Here is a 15,590-nt window from a genome sequence, read left to right as displayed (position 1 = left end):
CAGTGTCTGTGCCTGTGCCAGATCAACTCGGATTGTTTTAAAACTGACTTGATCTTTCCGAAGGTAGGTAAGGATGGAGAGATGGAGGGAGGGAGGAATCCTCGTATCTGGCTGTTTCAAAATGGTGCTGTTCACGGCCTCACTTTCTCCAATTTCCATCTGATGATCTCCCAGAGGCAGGCAGACACCAACAGCCAGGACCAAGACGCCCCCCGTCTAGCCGTTTTGCCAGACCTGAGGCATCGCTCGGCTTGGCATGGTGCTTGGTGGGCTTGGAGTGGGTTCTCTCTAGCGGGACACCCTTCTGAAAGCTCCCACATTCCGAGACACCCATGTGCCAGTGGGCGCATCGTCATCGACCTGCAGCGGATCCGCACCACCAGCCGCCAACCGCGGTGCCCTCACGCACCTTATTTCCACTGCCTTTTTTTTTGGGTCATTTTCTCGATATAAGTCGAAACATCCCGATACAACCCGCGCGCATCGCCCTGCACCTAAAGACACTTTTCTCGGTTTTTGCATTTCTCTGGGTCTCACCGTCCACCGTTCACCACACCACGACTAACTGTCATCGCCGTTACCTTTACTAGCTCGCTGAACAAGCGGTTACTCACGCTCCCACATAACACACAACACAACATAACAAAACAAAAACAAGACACATTCTGATAGGTACGCTTCCAGCTTGTTTTCTTCCTCGTCAACTTTCCTATTTCGTCTCTTGAAACACAGATAACAACGCGTTGCGAGTGCAAGTGCAAGTGCGAGTGCAACTGTATCCCCTGATAATTCTCCATACCGGATCTCAAAAAGGGCAGGCTTCTGTATCCCCACGACTCCCCACGACCTTCGTCCCCATCAAGTGTATGCGGACGGGGACATGGTGAAGCGTGGGACTGTGTGTGCTCCGCCCATGGCCGTGCTGCTGTAACCCTTTGCGTCTCGTGAGCCTGACGTGGTCGACGACACAAAGACACAAGGCGAGGAACCACACCCCAGGGTTTGACGTGGGAAGCTGTTTATGCGCCCAAAAGGCTGCTTGTTGCCTGCCGTGTGCCGTCGTGTGCCAGGTATCGCCAGCCAAGGGCAATGCTTCGATCAAGCTTCTGTCACTCTAGCACGTCCACCTCTCTCCTCTCCTCCACATCTCTTAAAAAAAAAAAGGCTATAAATCCACACTGAGGCTTAAAACGCCCGTCGTCTCTCTGCCAAGCCCTCACCCTTTACACGTCTCACGTTTACCTAACTCGCTCCCACAGGTCATGGACCCGCTATCGGCTCGGCTTGCCTCTTCATGAATCCACCATAGAAAGGGATAAACATTGACACTGGTTACATCATATCACATAGGGTTTTGCTGTGGCGCCTTTAAGCTTCTTGTCGACAAAGCTTGCTCGAGGCTCCAGTCCTGAATGGTGGTGCAATAAGTTTGGCAGTTGAGGAGGAAAGGAGGATATCTTGGTTGACTATACAGTCTCTCTTTCTTTGGCCCAACGGTCCTGGGTTGCATCAACCTACATCTTCCAAAGCATTATCGCCCACCATGACGACAATGGAGACATATCACGGCATGGTCAAGACGCCTGCCGACGCCATCAAACTTTTCGAGGCTTGCCGACTGGGACTTTTGCCTAGAGTTCAAAGAAGATTGTCCGAAAAGGAACGCCAACAGATTCGGTCCGGGTCGGTTTATGTCTGGGATGAGAGGGAAGCTGGCATGCGGAGGTGGACTGATGGAAAGTCATGGAGCGCCAGCCGTGTGTCTGGGAGTTTTTTGACATACCGCGAGATGGAAGGCAAGCGAGGGAATGGTTTTGGGAACTCGAGGAGGGGGGCTGGGAGAACTCCGGATTCTGGTCGTGGCAGTGATGAGGATCAGGATGATGGGGAGCCAGACAGTTTGGCGGCTGGCTACCGCTACAAGACTGACGGCCTTATGAAGCAATCGTTCAGCATCACCACCTCTAATTCTCAGCATCTTCACCTCATTTCGTACTACACCAGAAATTCACAGAACTTGCAGACACCGAGCACCGACCCCCAACTGCGAGGCATCATTCCGCAGAAGGGCATGTACCCCGAGTCGAGCCTGAACGATCAATCGGCCTTGACACGGTCGCCGATGCAGCAGCCGCCCTACCCACCACAGGTACAGCAGCTTCATCATCTTCCCCCAGGCTACCCGGGATATGCCCCGCATCCCGCTCACCACGGCCATTATCAACCCTGGCCACCGTCGCCGGGAACGACACCGCCATACGGTCATCCATACAATGGTCACCACCACCCCGGCCACCCAGTTCATCCTGGTGCCCATCCAGCACCATATGGTCACCATCTTCCCCAGCTGCAATATGGCCCTCCACCACCGCCACCACCTCATCAGCCATATCACTCGGCAAATCATCACCAGTACGAGCGAGAAAGAGCGCCCACTCTTCCACCATTGCAACTGCCTCAGCAGCGGCCACCACAACCACCGCCTCAGCTCCCTCTTCCCGCCCCAACTCCATCTCAGCCGCCTCACCACGCCCCCTACTCCCAGCCAGGATCTGTCTCAACCCCCATCTTATCACCACCCAGAATAGCACCTCTTGGCTCTCCCCGATCTCGGCAGCTTCAAGCTAAGGCCAGAGAAGCCATCTCGGACCCGAGACTTGCTCTCAATGGTGGGATCCAGCTCGCCCCAGTCCAACCACCCCAGCAGCACCAACAGCCACCACCAATGCGTCCAATCATCACAACACACACGGCCAGCCCTCCCAACAGGGCCCTTTCTGTCTCGCCAAATTCCGACGGTCGAAACCGTGATCCAACAAGCGCAAGCACAAAAGCGAGCTTGTCAGCACTGCTTTCTCACCCTACCCCGCCGCTGACCAACGCCTCCTCGGCGGTGTCGTCTGAGCCTAACAGTGCCGGGCCGTCGGTGGGTGGCGGGTCGAATTCGGCGAATAGCTCGCCGAGGACGGCGCATGGGGGGTTGGGGAGGCCGCCGCAATTGCCGGCTATTCATGACTTTGCGAGGGTGGAGGCGGGGAGCATCGGGAAGCTGAACAGTAACTTTCGGGGGTAAGAACCAGGTGGGATGATATGGGTACAGACATGACGGATGGATGATGAAGGGTACGGGTTTCTTTTTGAGTTTTTGTGTGGTAGGTTACAAGGGTTGGGTACATTGAACGGTACAGAGCAATACGGGATGGGAAATGGATAAGGATAGGGAAGCAAAGAGGAAAATACCCTTGAAGCGAGAAAGCCAAGTTTTTAGTTTTTGTGCGTTTGAGTTTTAGGGACATACATGATTTGGCGTTTTTGAGTTTCAACAGGGGGGGAAGAGAAGGGAATAATACCTGCATGGATGTGTGTTTTTTTGAGGTTTGAGTTGATGGTGATCAGGGGTGGGGGGGAGATGATAGGGTTGTACATAACATGAAGGGGGAAAGGGAAGGGGTGTACATACATATGTTGGGGGGAGGGAATAGTTGTATGTAAACAACGGATAGTTAGTAAAATATGAGAGGAAGAAGAAGGAATAACCAGAAGGTTTGGATGATTAAGAGTAACTTGGGTGTGGTGACGTGCATGAGAGGTTACACTGATGAGGGCAGCAGAAATCAGGAAACCTTGCTCGCTGTGGACATATGCTCTATTAAACCACCACTTCGCTAAATCGTCTGAGAATAAAATCTTGCTCCCAGGTCTCGAACCCCTTTGTTACATACAGAAAATGCCTTGGTTTTTGTCCATCCTTTACTTCCACACTCCATTACTGGCATCTGTTAATTTCCAAAGCATAAGACAGCTCCGCTCACTAACCATTGTCGGGCCCGGCCGCAAACCTGCTGACGTTCACGTCAGTCTCTCGCAGGCCCTCGCCCCCAGCGCCTGCTGCCGTTGTTGTTGACGCTTCCTCGCGAGGTTGTCCCTCGATGGCTGTCGCTGTCGCTGTCGCTGTCGCTGTCGCCGTCGCTGTCCGCTCCGCTATCTTCGCTGGAGAGGCAGGAGGATCAAAAGGAGGCATAGGGGGCCTCCGAGGCAACTGCCGTGCTGGCTCGGGAGGTTGTGCCGGTCTATTTTCCCTCACTCCGGCTGGGCTGGGGAGGCTTCGGTCGGCGTGGCAGGGTTAGTAGACGGAGTCGTCTGGTGCCTCCAGCTTCTTCAGTCAGACCCCCCCCCCACCTCCCCCCCCCCAGTTTCCGACCTGCCCTGAGGTGACACCGATCGACTCGCGACTCTTCTCAGGGTTGAGAACGCCGCTTTTGATTCTCGAAGACATGGTCTTTTTCCCATGTTTGGGAAAGACCAATAAAAACGCCGGGCTTTGAAGCAAAATGCGTTGGTAGCTGAGATGGTTAAAAGACATTTCCGAATAACCAAGACCCGTGATAATTACACCTCAATGCCCTAGTCGCAGTTTCCACCTCATTGTCACGCATATTTCGGGCTACAAAATAGGGGAACTTACACAGCTTAACCATATACGGTGTCGGAATGGTGCCTTGAAGGAAGGTCGCAATATCTCTTTCGGAGCTCCGCAGGGTCTGCTTGAGAAGGTGGACATTGACCATCAGCAAATGCTGCGGCCTCTCGGTCACCGAACTTCCTGAACTCTTTCCTCGGGCTTCCTGGTGAGTGTGGCAGAGTTGTCCTCCGACCATTTCTCCAGCCCATCGATCGGCTCCAAATGATATTCAACTTTGTCCACTGGGAGGAAAGGGCCGAGGGATTGATTGCGTCGGGGCGGCGAAAGTCGCTGAAACGATTGGAGGCGCCGGCCCGCTTGGGGTCGTCCTTTGAGTGCCAAATTCAACCTGCAAAGAGAATCCAGCCTCCTCCCTGGTTCTTGGGGAGATGGAGGGGACGCTATCAGCCCGCTCAAGAACCCACTCTCTCAAAGCGGGTAGAGCTGCCGGGTTTGACTCTAGGATTGACCTGCTGTTTTTTAAACCAAATCCTCTACAGTTTGGTCAAAAAGCGGTAGAATCCGTGATTTCAGCGCCAGTGTTTTGGGTAAGAGGAACCGCGCACACTGGTCCGTGAGACTTGATTAATGCCTGGTTGAATAAGAGAGCGCTGAAGACTTCAAGAAAGTTCCGCCGAGGCCAGGTCTGATGATGATGATGATGATGATGATGATGATGATGATGATGATGATGATGATGATGATGATGATGATGATGGGAGAGGAAATCATTTTCGGTCCCCAAAGGTTCAGAGCGGCTGGGTTTTCAAGACGAACTGTTGAGCTCTACTTGCACCCATGACAGGCATTGTTTGTCGTTGCCCATCTGACGTGGAATGCTCGCTTGGACTATCATGGCCTGTTTGTCCACTCAAAAAAAAAAAAAAAAGAAAGAAAGAAAAAAAGAAAAAAAAGAGGAATCATAAGGTGGGTAGCCAAGCTAAAGCCATCCTTACCTACGGTGCCAAAGCAATCAAGTCATAATGAACAACACACATCTGAAACTCACTGAATACGCTTTGACAAGGAGTCACAGAATGTTTCTGTCATACTAAACTGGGCTTGTGAAAAGCATAGGTACCTACCAAGGGAGTCAGTAGTCCACCCAAAGATGCAGTTGTGCCGGCTTATGAAATTCGCATACTTGACAATCAATTTAGTACAACAGTCCGCATCTTGGTATCGAGCTACTTCTCTTCACACGCACAATCTCTCTTTTCCTGTTTAGCTGGTTCCAGTGTATGATCTATTGGCCAGTCCATCAACTATACCCAACCCAGAGCCTAACGATACACACACATGCAGTAAAACCACCCAGGTGGTCAGCCAGAGCTTATTCCAGTCAAGATTAGGACCTAACTGGATAACCGGCAGGTCATGCTCTATCCCTTTAAATCTCCCATCTTCAAGAAACCGACCCGGCGGGCTATCCGGCACAGCATCATAGGCCCCAGGCCCCCCAGCTAAAGCAGTCATGACAACCACCCACCACCGGATGCAAAACGCCATCATTCTCTCCTTGACATGTTCCGAATCCACATCCACACACCACCTCTCCCCGGAAATAAAGCCTAATTCTTCCCCGACATGATCGCCATATGTCTTGGCCATTATCCCCCGCGATTTTTGTAGGTGCCCGATCGTCTCTCCAACAGCGTTTCGGTCTACCACAGGCATCCAATGGAATTCGAGCGTGATCCGCATCGTACTCTTCCCTGACCCTTGACGTTCCCCATCGTGAGCCATCCATCCGATTTGCACCCAAGCATCGATATGCGCAGAGACCCCGCTCTCAAAAGCTATGCAGCTTTGGATCCACCGCCACCATGTTCCAGTTGGCGTCATCTGGAATTGTTCTCTTAGAGGAGACAGAGAATAGCTTTCTCGCTACATCCCTTTCATCCCGAAACTAGTGCCGCCCTCCAGGTATTTCCCCGGATAGAAGAGCACATCCCCATAAAGCGTCGAACACCGTTCAATCAAGATCTTGTTGCGAGCACTCTTCTGGTTTGATACCACGGGAATAATGCGGTGGTTTATCGTGTCAGACCTTTGAAATGATGTCGAGTGGTGTGAGGGTGGGGTTTGGTGCTTGTCAGGATTCTCAAGACGTGCAAGGTGGTGGTGGTGGTGGCGGCGGGGTGGGTGACGTTTGTTGTTGTTGTCGCTGTTGTTGTTGTTGTTGTTGTTGTTGTTGTTGTTGTTGTTGTTGTTGTTGTTGTTGTTGTTGTTGCTGTTGTTGTTGTTGTTGTTGCTGTTGTTGTTGCTGTTGTTGTTGCTGACGCCATCACGGAAGATTGGATATTCACCAGTCTCCCCAGCAGGTCTTAAACACCACAGTTTCAGAAAATGCGGCACCAGAACCCCTCCTGCTACAAGATCCTCGGTACGCGAATTCCTTTGCCTGACGGCGAAAGCCAACGCGGCGTAGTCGGCTCTGAAAAGAGCCTCCTTTTGCAAATTCCCAAACGGCCTCCGAACCTCCCTGCTTCTCCCCGGTCAACTGCTCATAGTCTTCTTCAAACGACTCTTCAATGGCGTCGGTGTACCCGATTCTTTTGTCGAGTTGCTGGATTGGTGAAGGGAGAATGTCGGACTCCTGATCTGGCCGCAATTTTACCTGGTCGCGGATGCCCATGCCCTTGTTACGCCGTGGTTTTGTACTTGGCGCCATCTCGGATGGACGGAATGAGAGAACAGGTTGCGATGAAGGTCGATCAAGCGTCTCGGTCTGCAAAAGTAGCGAGGTTAGGTGGATTGCGTACAATCGAGGCCGAAATGTTGATGGGAAGCAGGGCCAGAAAGAGAGAGTAGGAGATGAAGAAAGACAGAGTAGGAGACGGAGCAAAGTCAGAGGATGTCTTTGGGATTTATTAGGCATTGATCGAAAGTCTAAATCTTGAATGAGTCATCGCTGTGTTGACTTTTCATCTTTGATTCCACATAGGCGCAAGCCACTCAAGCCGATCCGAAACATGAGTTGGTGTGGCAAACATGTCACCGCTCCAGCTGTGTGATTGCACCAACGCGTCACTCTTCCGCTGAGTTCTGGACAGTGGTGTAATGTATCTTTGTATGACTACCGATGGTTACTGGATTATGTTACAACAAAGACGGGGCCATCAATTTTCCCCTATCCTACCGTAGTCATGCCATAATACGCCGATACGTACTCACTGTTGCAGGGCCTGTTCTTGGTGACCAAATCAGCAGCAAAAGATCATGACACAGCACCCAAACCCCGGCCAACCTAGCCAAAGTAAAGAAAGCCAGACCTATAAACCTCCCGAGCCTGTACGGCAGCTGCCTCAGAGGAGGGGTGTCTGAGTGAGACGGACTACAGCATATAAGATTTCAAAAAGGAAGCAAAACATACAACACCAGGGATTCCCCAGTGGTCACCCACCTGAGTACTAGTCCGGCAGTCAGCTGTTTGACTAGGGGAGAGCGGACGGGATCCCGTATTTTCAGCTGCTTGTGGTCGTATGTGCTGACTGACATCGGAGCATGCCATCATCATGGAGTAACTAACAATCATCCCCAGCAGAGAGAAGAACACCAGGCCGGCAAAAAGTCAAACGGACTTAACAACACACAAGCCCAAACAAACCAACCATCCCAGTGTGTAACAAACAGAAAAAGTCATTTCATAAACACATCACAACTACACAAAGACAACACCCCTTTCCCATCCATGCAACATCATCATACCCAACCCATCCCATGCAAAGCCACCCATCCATCTTGACCTAATCCAACCAAAATCCCACCCCCCCACCCCCCCTTTACCTCGGCCGATGGGTCAAGTTACTACTCGCACTACTACTGCTCCCCAACCGCTCCGGCTCCTTCCCGCTCTCCTCCCTCCTCGCCATCCCCGGCCCAAACACCCTCGTCGTCTGCTCCGTCCCTCCCTTCTGGGACTGCGCCGGCTGCTGCGACGACTGTTGCTGCTGCTGCCGCCCCTTGACATACTCCTTATTCTCAATAGTAACACTCTTAGTCATGTGATTTACCTTGTAAACACCCACCAGTCTCGCCGCAAGCTCAAACATATTGTTCCTCAGCGAGATAACAATAAACTGAGCATTCTTTGTGCGCTCCTTGATGTAATTCGCCACAATCGAGACCTGTATTACTGTTAGAACAAACTGTTGCGGAAGGGGAGGAGAGGAAGGAAAAACTCACGTTTCTGAAGTCCAACGCGGCATCAATCTCGTCCATGACATACAGCGGCGTAGGCTTGTAATGATGCAGCGCAAACACCAACGCAAGCGAAGAAAGCGTCTTCTCACCACCAGACAAGTTGGAGATGTTCTTCCATGATTTCTTGGGGGGCATGACCGAGAAGAGGATACCTTCCGAGAAGGGGTCGAGGGAGTCGACCAGCTCCAGCTCGGCGTTGCCGCCCATGGTGATCATCTGGTACATTTCCTTGAGACGGAGCGAGATGGTGGAGAAGCCCTCCATGAAACCTTCCAGCCTCAGCCGGCGGAGGTCGTCACATCTCTTCTTGGCGGCATCCCTTTGAGCAACGGCAGAAGCCAAGTCCTGGGAGCGGGCGGCGTGCTCTTCTACTCTGCGCCTGTACTCAGCCAGGACACCAAGATCAACATTGACGTTCTGGGTCTTTTCCTCCAGAACGGCAATTTCGCCCTTGAGCGTCTTTTCTGACATGTCAGAGAGCTCATCGCGGGTATAGCGTGGGAGCTCCAGTGGGTTGGAGGCAGGATTAGGACCGCGGCCGGAACCGAGGAAGGTGGCTTCCGCCTCGGCTTGGAGCTGGGCGGCAGGGTCTTCGTCGTCTGAGTCGGTGGCATCGCCCATGGGGGAGTCGCCCTCGGCGTCGAGCTCGGGTTCGCCTTCGGCATCCTCTTCCTCGTCTTCGTTACCTGGCGTCTTGGGCCGGGACTGGGGGATCACAGGCTGGGAAGGTCGGCCGGACTCAAGGTCCTCAATGTTTTGAAGCGAGAGCTTGGATAGCTTATTCTCCCAGTAGGCAAGCTGCCTTTGCGTCTCCTTGAGTACCTTTTGGTTCTCCTCGAGCTTGTTGCGCATTTCGATTTCGACGGCACGGGTGGCGTTCAACTCGGCGGTCTTCTCGTCAAGTTCGGCCTTGAGTGTGGAAAGTTCCTCCTTCTTGGCAGCAAGAGCTTCCTTAGCCTCCTCGACTCTAGTGGTGTAATCCTCAGCCTTGGTGCCCTGGTTCTCAATCTCCTCCTCGAGTCTCTCCAGGTCCCGATTGGCAGCCTCGAGCTCCTTAGAAGCCTTGGCGTGGTCCTTCTCGAGCTTGACCTTCTGCTTCTCAGCCTTGACCTTGCGGACCTCGGCGCTGGAGACCTCCTCGTTTTGGGAACGAATCTCATCCTTGAGGTTGTCCACCTTGGTGCGCTGTTGCCGGAGCTTCTCACCACCAACCTCCATAATCTTGTCCTGCAGCTCTTTAATCTCATCCTCGACACTAGAAGTCTCGCCATGGAGCTTCTCAATCTCCTTGTTAAGCTTGGCAATCTCCTTTTGCAAGACGGCAACCCGGTTGTCGTCTGTCTGGGAAGGCTGGTGCTCCTTGCTGAGTTCCTTAATTCTGCGCTGAGCATCCGCCAAGTTCCTGGATGAACTCTCAATCTCGAGGTTGATCTTCTGCATCTTGGTGTCAAGCTGTGGGATCTGCTCCTTGAGGGAACGAAGACGAGCCTCCAGCTCACGTTGATGATCTTGGAACTCTTGGAATCGCTGCTCAAAGGCATCGCGATCAGCCTCCACCTTGTCCACCTGCTCCTTGCTGATCTCGGCCACCAGCTTGGACGACATCAATCCCTTCTTGACTGTCGTACCACCACCAGACATGGTACCAGATTTGTCAATCAGCTCGCCGGCCAGAGTGACAACACGCCATCTCTTGGCGCCATAGGCGATGCGGTTGGCCTGGGCAAGATCTTCCGCAACCAATGTATCTTGGAGCGCATGGTAGAAAGCAGGTCTGAACTTCTCATCCTTGGGCTGAACCAGGTCAAACAGACGGGGCGCATCCTCGGGAGTCTTGATGGGTGAGAAGTCACGGACTCTTAGCTTGTCCAAGCACATAAAGTTGCCGCGACCCAAGTTGGTCTTGCGCAAGTGCTCGATGCACTGCTGACCAGCCTCGACAGTGTCCGTGACAAAGTTGTCAAGCTGACCGCAAGCCGTCGAGATGGCAACGTCGTACTTCTTGTCGATGGCACCGAGGTTGCCAAGCCGCCCGTGGAAGCCGTCAATGCGACCAGACTCCTTCATGCGCATAAGCGCCGTTAGGACATTGCCTTGCGTCTTGGTAGCCGAAAAGCTTGAGCGAGCCTCGTCCGCCTTTTGCCGCAGGTTAGACAGCTTAGCGCGGAACTTTGGCTCTTCCTGAGCAAGCTCCTCCAGCTCAGCAACCACTCTTCTGCCCTCCTTCTTGAGCGCATCCTTCTCAGCCTGGCACGCTTTGAACTCTTCCGCCTTGGCCGCCTGAAGCTCCTGAATAGCCACAATCTTGGCCTCCATCTCCTCAAGCGCAACACCACCAGCCTTGGCCTTTTCCTCCAAGATGGCCAACTCACTTTCCGCCACGGCGATAGCAGATTGCTTCTGGTTGATCTTCTCCTTCCAGGGCTCAAGTGACTTTTGCTTTGCCGCAATCTGATCGGACATGTGCTGAGTCTTGCCCTTGAGGCTGTCGCGGATCTTGGTCAACTCTTCCTCCTCCTCCTTGATCCACCTTTCGATGTTCTCGATCTCAGCCGCGCGCCTCTCGATATCCTCAGCGCATTCCTGAATGGTCTGGTCGGCCTGCTCTGCCGAGTTCTCAGAGTTGGCAATGGTCTTCTCAAGCTTCTTACGCTTATCGGCCAAGAACTTCCGCTTCTCCTCGAACTTGACGCGCTCCTGCTCAAACTTGGCCATCTCCTTGATCAGGGCCTGAGTTTCCTTTTCTTGAGCCTCATACTCCTTGTTGCCCTTGGCGTGAGCCTTCTCCAGCTGCTTGATGATCTGCTCGCTGCCGTTGTGCTTCTCGAGCTCGGCGTTGAGTTGTTCCTGCATCTGACTGATGGCTTCGTCTGTGACAGCTAGGTTATCCTCGCATTGGCTGATGTAGAGTTGGTACAAAGCGGACTGCTTCATGGCAAGCTCATTTTCATCACGAATGAAAGCCAAAGCCTTGTTCTTCTTGTCCTCGAGGCTCTGCTTCTCCTTCTCAACGTGTTGAACACGACCGCTCTTTTCCAAGCAGATTTCATTGAGTGTCTCGACCTCGGCGGCTGATTCCTCAATAGGTGTCTTGTACTTGGATGTGCCAATGATGTCCTCAAGATACTCGAGAAGACCATCATCGTGCTCGTTGGCAGCCTTGGCCTTCATCTGCGCAATAGACTCGACTTCACCCTGCAGAATCAAGAAACGCTTGTGGTCGAGATCGACCCCGCGGTCCCGTAGCAACGTTGTGACAGTTGTGAAGTTGGAGGTCTTTCCGTTGATGTAGTAGGCGCTGGAGTTGTTTCTGAAGGCCTTGCGGGAAATGACCAGGTCTGAGTCTGGGATGACTTCGTGACCTCCGCCAGGAAGGTCCATCACCTCACGGAAGTGCACCGCGACCTCGCAGTACTCCAAATTCGGGTACTTTGCCGAGTTGTGAATGAGGGCCGAGATCTTGCCTTGTCTCATCTTGCTTGCTCTGAAACCAAACACGAACAGCAGGGAGTCGATGACGTTGGACTTGCCCGAACCGTTGGGACCGACAACCGAGGAGAATGAAGCATGGAAAGGCCCGACCTCCTGCTTGCCGGCATAACTCTTGAAGTTGGTGAGCACAAGATAAGTGATGACAATGCGCGGCTTTGGGCCGGTATCTTGAATCACGGGGATTTGCATTGTGCGCGACTTCATCATGATATCCATTGGCTTCTCGAGCACTGTATCCATGGGCTTGATCGGTTTGATGGGCGCAATCACGGTATCGTCTTGTTGTGAACTCGGCGGGGCATTATTGGTCGCAGAAGTGATATCGGTAAGCGGGGGGGCATCGCGTAGGAGCTGTACTGATGGCGACACAGATGGCTTTGGAGATTGGGTGGGAACGTTCAATTCAGGCGCCGGCGTGGGTGTCTTGCTTGTACGGGGCGCGACACTCTTTCGTGGTCTTCCAGCGGGCTTCTTTGCTGTGGATGGTGGTGGTCCAACAGTGTCGTCGGCTGCCGCGACAGGCTTCTTCACTGTCGATGGTGGGGGCCCGACTGAGGTATCGTCGACGTCAACAGCTGATGATGCACCCGCTACGCTGGCGAGCGACTGGTCGGGATTTACATTCTCGGTACTCTCGATAACAGGCGGCGCGGAAGGGGGGGGGGCCGCAGGCGCAAGACTCTTCTTTGGGCGTCCTCTGGTTTTCCTCACTGGTGTCTCGGCGGGTGCAGCTGGTGCAAGTTCGGTAGTGGTGGTCCTCCTCCGACCTGGTCTTTTCTTCTCGACCGGTGCCGGTGTGTATTCCTCCTCCTCCTCTTCCTGCTTCACTTTTGGGGACCCGTCGCCCAGCTCGTCCTCCGAACTCTCGACAATGGTGGTGTTGCGCCGGGTCGCAATCCGGCGGGACTGTCGCGTCGACATATTTGCGGTGTGTGTGCTCGTCCAAAAGAAATCAAGAAAACCAACAACAAACAGCGCAACAGATCGCTGCGCAAAGGCAAGATACACAAAGCGCCTGGCAGATCTCCCACGCAACAGAAACACAAAACGCGCTGGTGGTCGTCGTCGAGTTTTTGTCGAGTCGTTTCAGTCCAAAAGTCGCTGCGACAAATCCCAGAGCTCAGGCCCCGCTTTCCCCAGTTGTCGTCTGTTGACATTGATTGATTGTAAACAAATCACAAGCCACGTCTGCCCCCGCCAAAAGCCACTAGCCACTAGACACCAGCCACGATTGACTGGTCGAACGCGTTCTTATCGCGCGTTTGAATTGACCATCTCGAAAACACGCTATCCCGTGACAGTTTTCCGCTTAACGGCATTATCAGCTCCACCGCACTCCGTTAGACAAGCTAAACCAAGCTTCTTTTTCCTCTAATTCATGAATCAATCGGATCGGGTCGCACGTCGTCACATCTGAAGCTTCATCAAGCTTTTTGAAGCCTTCCTCTGTTTACATTCCCCCAAACCCAACCCATCAACATCACACCTCCCATAACCACCGCCAAAATGAACATGCTCGACTTCACCCACTTCAACGCCGCCTTCCCAACCGACGGCCCATCCCCCTACGACTCAACCTTTTCCCGCCAAATCGAAACCTTTCGCAAATCTTTCGACGGCGTCCTCTTCATCGATCGAGTCCTCCACCGCCTAGGTATCAAAGATGGTTTGTTCCCCTCCCTTCCCCCACAGATACTAACATCCTTGTTCCAGCATCAAAAGTCTACCCCCCTCACTCCTCCTCCGCCCTCCGCTCCCTCCACAACCAAATCATCACCTCCTCCCCCGGCATCTCCCCCCACGCCCGCCTCTCAGTCCTCTTCTACCTCCTCCTCGACTTTGACGAAAAACGCGGCCCCCGCACCTCCAACCTAGCCCTTTCCCTCGCCGACGAGTCGGGGCTCCCATCCAACTACCAGATCCTCATGCGGGGGCTGTGGCATATGGACAGGTCAGAATTCAAGTTTGCGCTGGAATACCTCTGCCATCCTTCCTTGCCAAGCGAGTTTGCCGATGATATTATAACAGTCCTGGTCAAGCACGCCAAGAAGACGGAGGATGATTACTCGTTGCCGTTGGCGTATTATAACACTGTCCAGCCGGTGCTCAAGACGGGCGAGAGTTTGGAGCTGTTGTTTGGGGCGTTGGCGAGGACGAGCGTGACGGAGGCGTTGTATTTTACTAGGATGTGGCCGGAGAATGCGAGAAGGGGGTTGTTTGAGAGGTTGGTGGGGAGTGTGATCGAGGGGGGTGAGAATGTGGGGGGGAGGGTGAGGGAGTTGGTTAGTTTGCCGTTGGAGGGGAGGGAGGAGGAGTGGTTTAATGAGTTTGTGGGGGGTAGGGAGAGGGGGGGGAAGGGGGGGAAGAGTGCGAGGGCTGTTAGGGTCATGAGGGAGGTTGTTACGGGGCGGGGGTTGGAGCAGGTGGGGGTCAATGGGGTTGGGAGGTGGTGATTCTCTCACTCACTTGGAGAATGAACTCTCGACAGTGAGCAATGAGGATGGGGAGTGAATTTGTTGTATTCTGTATTTATGGTACTGGGATTTTATGGGCTGTCTTGTGTGCTGCTAAGAGCATACATAGTATAGCATATTTAGCGTGGCGTTCTCGGGGTGTTTGGTAAAGGGTAAAATGAATATCATCATGATGGTTGTCAATCTGTGGTGTCAATGGCAGTGCGGTGGCGAGACGTATGATTGTCTGTGTGAGTTGAGAAGCATGGTGAAGTACTCGGCTCTCTGGACAAAGTGTTAGGGTGTGGGTCGGTATGAAAGCGGCGTAAAACATTACCCACCTGTGTAGTCTTGAGATGACATCTTTGTCCGACATCTCACCTTCGTTACCAGCGTAGTCATCGAGTTGGCGTGCCCGTTCACACAGTTTGTTGAGATGCCTTTCGATATTCGAGATCCATGCTTGGCCGTTAAGCGCCTGCTGATAGAACCCTGGGACATAGTTACCCTTGGCGGGCTTGGTGGCCCTTGTCAAGAGAGCTTCGCATGTTACAGCACACGACCACATCTTTACTAAAGAATCCAAACATTGATGGAATTCCAGTTCCATCTTAAACTTCATGCGCATGCTACTAATGCTAGAACGTGACAAAGGGCGACAGGGCGACCCGTCTCGCTTTATATGACTGAAGGTTTGACTAGCTCGTACTCTGCATTTGAACAAAGACCTCCTTCGAAGCATCACTGACAAGGGCCCTTTGCTCGAATAAAGCGGAGAAAGGTATTCGTGGCCGCAATCAAAACCGCTCTGAAGTAAAGTAAGCACGAGCGGCTATATACAATTAACCTAGGAGAAGGAGGGGAAGGGGGAGATGAGGTAGAAAAATCTTGACCCTTTCTTGAAATACTGGGGGTTTGCCTTCCAAGTAACAACGGCTTCGCCAAGATACTGTACCGGATTCTCGTACGGTATGACT

At 52.9% G+C, this 15,590-nt stretch overlaps 4 protein-coding genes across 4 annotated transcripts; 3 read left to right on the top strand and 1 right to left on the bottom strand.

Moving 5' to 3' along the window:
• Window positions 1-81: 81 nt before the first annotated feature.
• On the top strand, window positions 82-1,326 carry QC762_0085800 (uncharacterized protein; the record flags this gene model as incomplete). The annotated part of the gene is made up of 2 exons (XM_062883989.1): window positions 82-395; window positions 1,260-1,326. 2 exons carry the CDS (start codon window positions 82-84, stop codon window positions 1,324-1,326), a joined length of 381 nt encoding a protein of 126 aa, XP_062742623.1.
• A 217-nt stretch (window positions 1,327-1,543) lies between these two features.
• Window positions 1,544-3,073, top strand: PTH2 (Gluconate transport-inducing protein; the record flags this gene model as incomplete). Its single annotated transcript, XM_062891292.1, has 1 exon — window positions 1,544-3,073. The coding sequence occupies one exon, from the start codon at window positions 1,544-1,546 to the stop codon at window positions 3,071-3,073; it is 1,530 nt and encodes a 509-aa protein (XP_062742622.1).
• A 5,119-nt stretch (window positions 3,074-8,192) lies between these two features.
• Window positions 8,193-14,497, bottom strand: SMC4 (Structural maintenance of chromosomes protein 4). The gene is made up of 2 exons (XM_062891291.1): window positions 8,651-14,497; window positions 8,193-8,592 (listed from the first exon to the last, which is right to left on the bottom strand). Exons 1-2 carry the CDS (start codon window positions 13,079-13,081, stop codon window positions 8,248-8,250), a joined length of 4,776 nt encoding a protein of 1,591 aa, XP_062742621.1. The 5' UTR covers window positions 13,082-14,497; the 3' UTR covers window positions 8,193-8,247.
• Window positions 9,512-14,613, top strand: QC762_508755 (uncharacterized protein; the record flags this gene model as incomplete). Its single annotated transcript, XM_062891290.1, has 2 exons — window positions 9,512-13,826; window positions 13,874-14,613. The coding sequence occupies exons 1-2, from the start codon at window positions 13,667-13,669 to the stop codon at window positions 14,611-14,613; spliced, it is 900 nt and encodes a 299-aa protein (XP_062742620.1). The 5' UTR covers window positions 9,512-13,666.
• Window positions 14,614-15,590: the final 977 nt, after the last annotated feature.

Source organism: Podospora pseudocomata, chromosome 5 (genome assembly GCF_035222375.1).
Source record: "Podospora pseudocomata strain CBS 415.72m chromosome 5, whole genome shotgun sequence".
In the NCBI taxonomy this organism is placed as follows: domain Eukaryota; kingdom Fungi; phylum Ascomycota; class Sordariomycetes; order Sordariales; family Podosporaceae; genus Podospora; species Podospora pseudocomata.
Note: the sequence above shows the minus strand (reverse complement) of the source record. Positions and strands in the feature narration are given on the sequence as shown.

Bases quoted from the DNA above. Each gene is read 5' to 3' on its own strand.
- SMC4 (XM_062891291.1), bottom strand. From the start codon at position 13,081: ATGTCGACGCGACAGTCCCGCCGGATTGCGACCCGGCGCAACACCACC. The intron at 8,593-8,650 runs GTGAGTTTTTCC...ACAGTAATACAG, and splicing joins CCGCGTTGGACTTCAGAAAC to GTCTCGATTGTGGCGAATTA.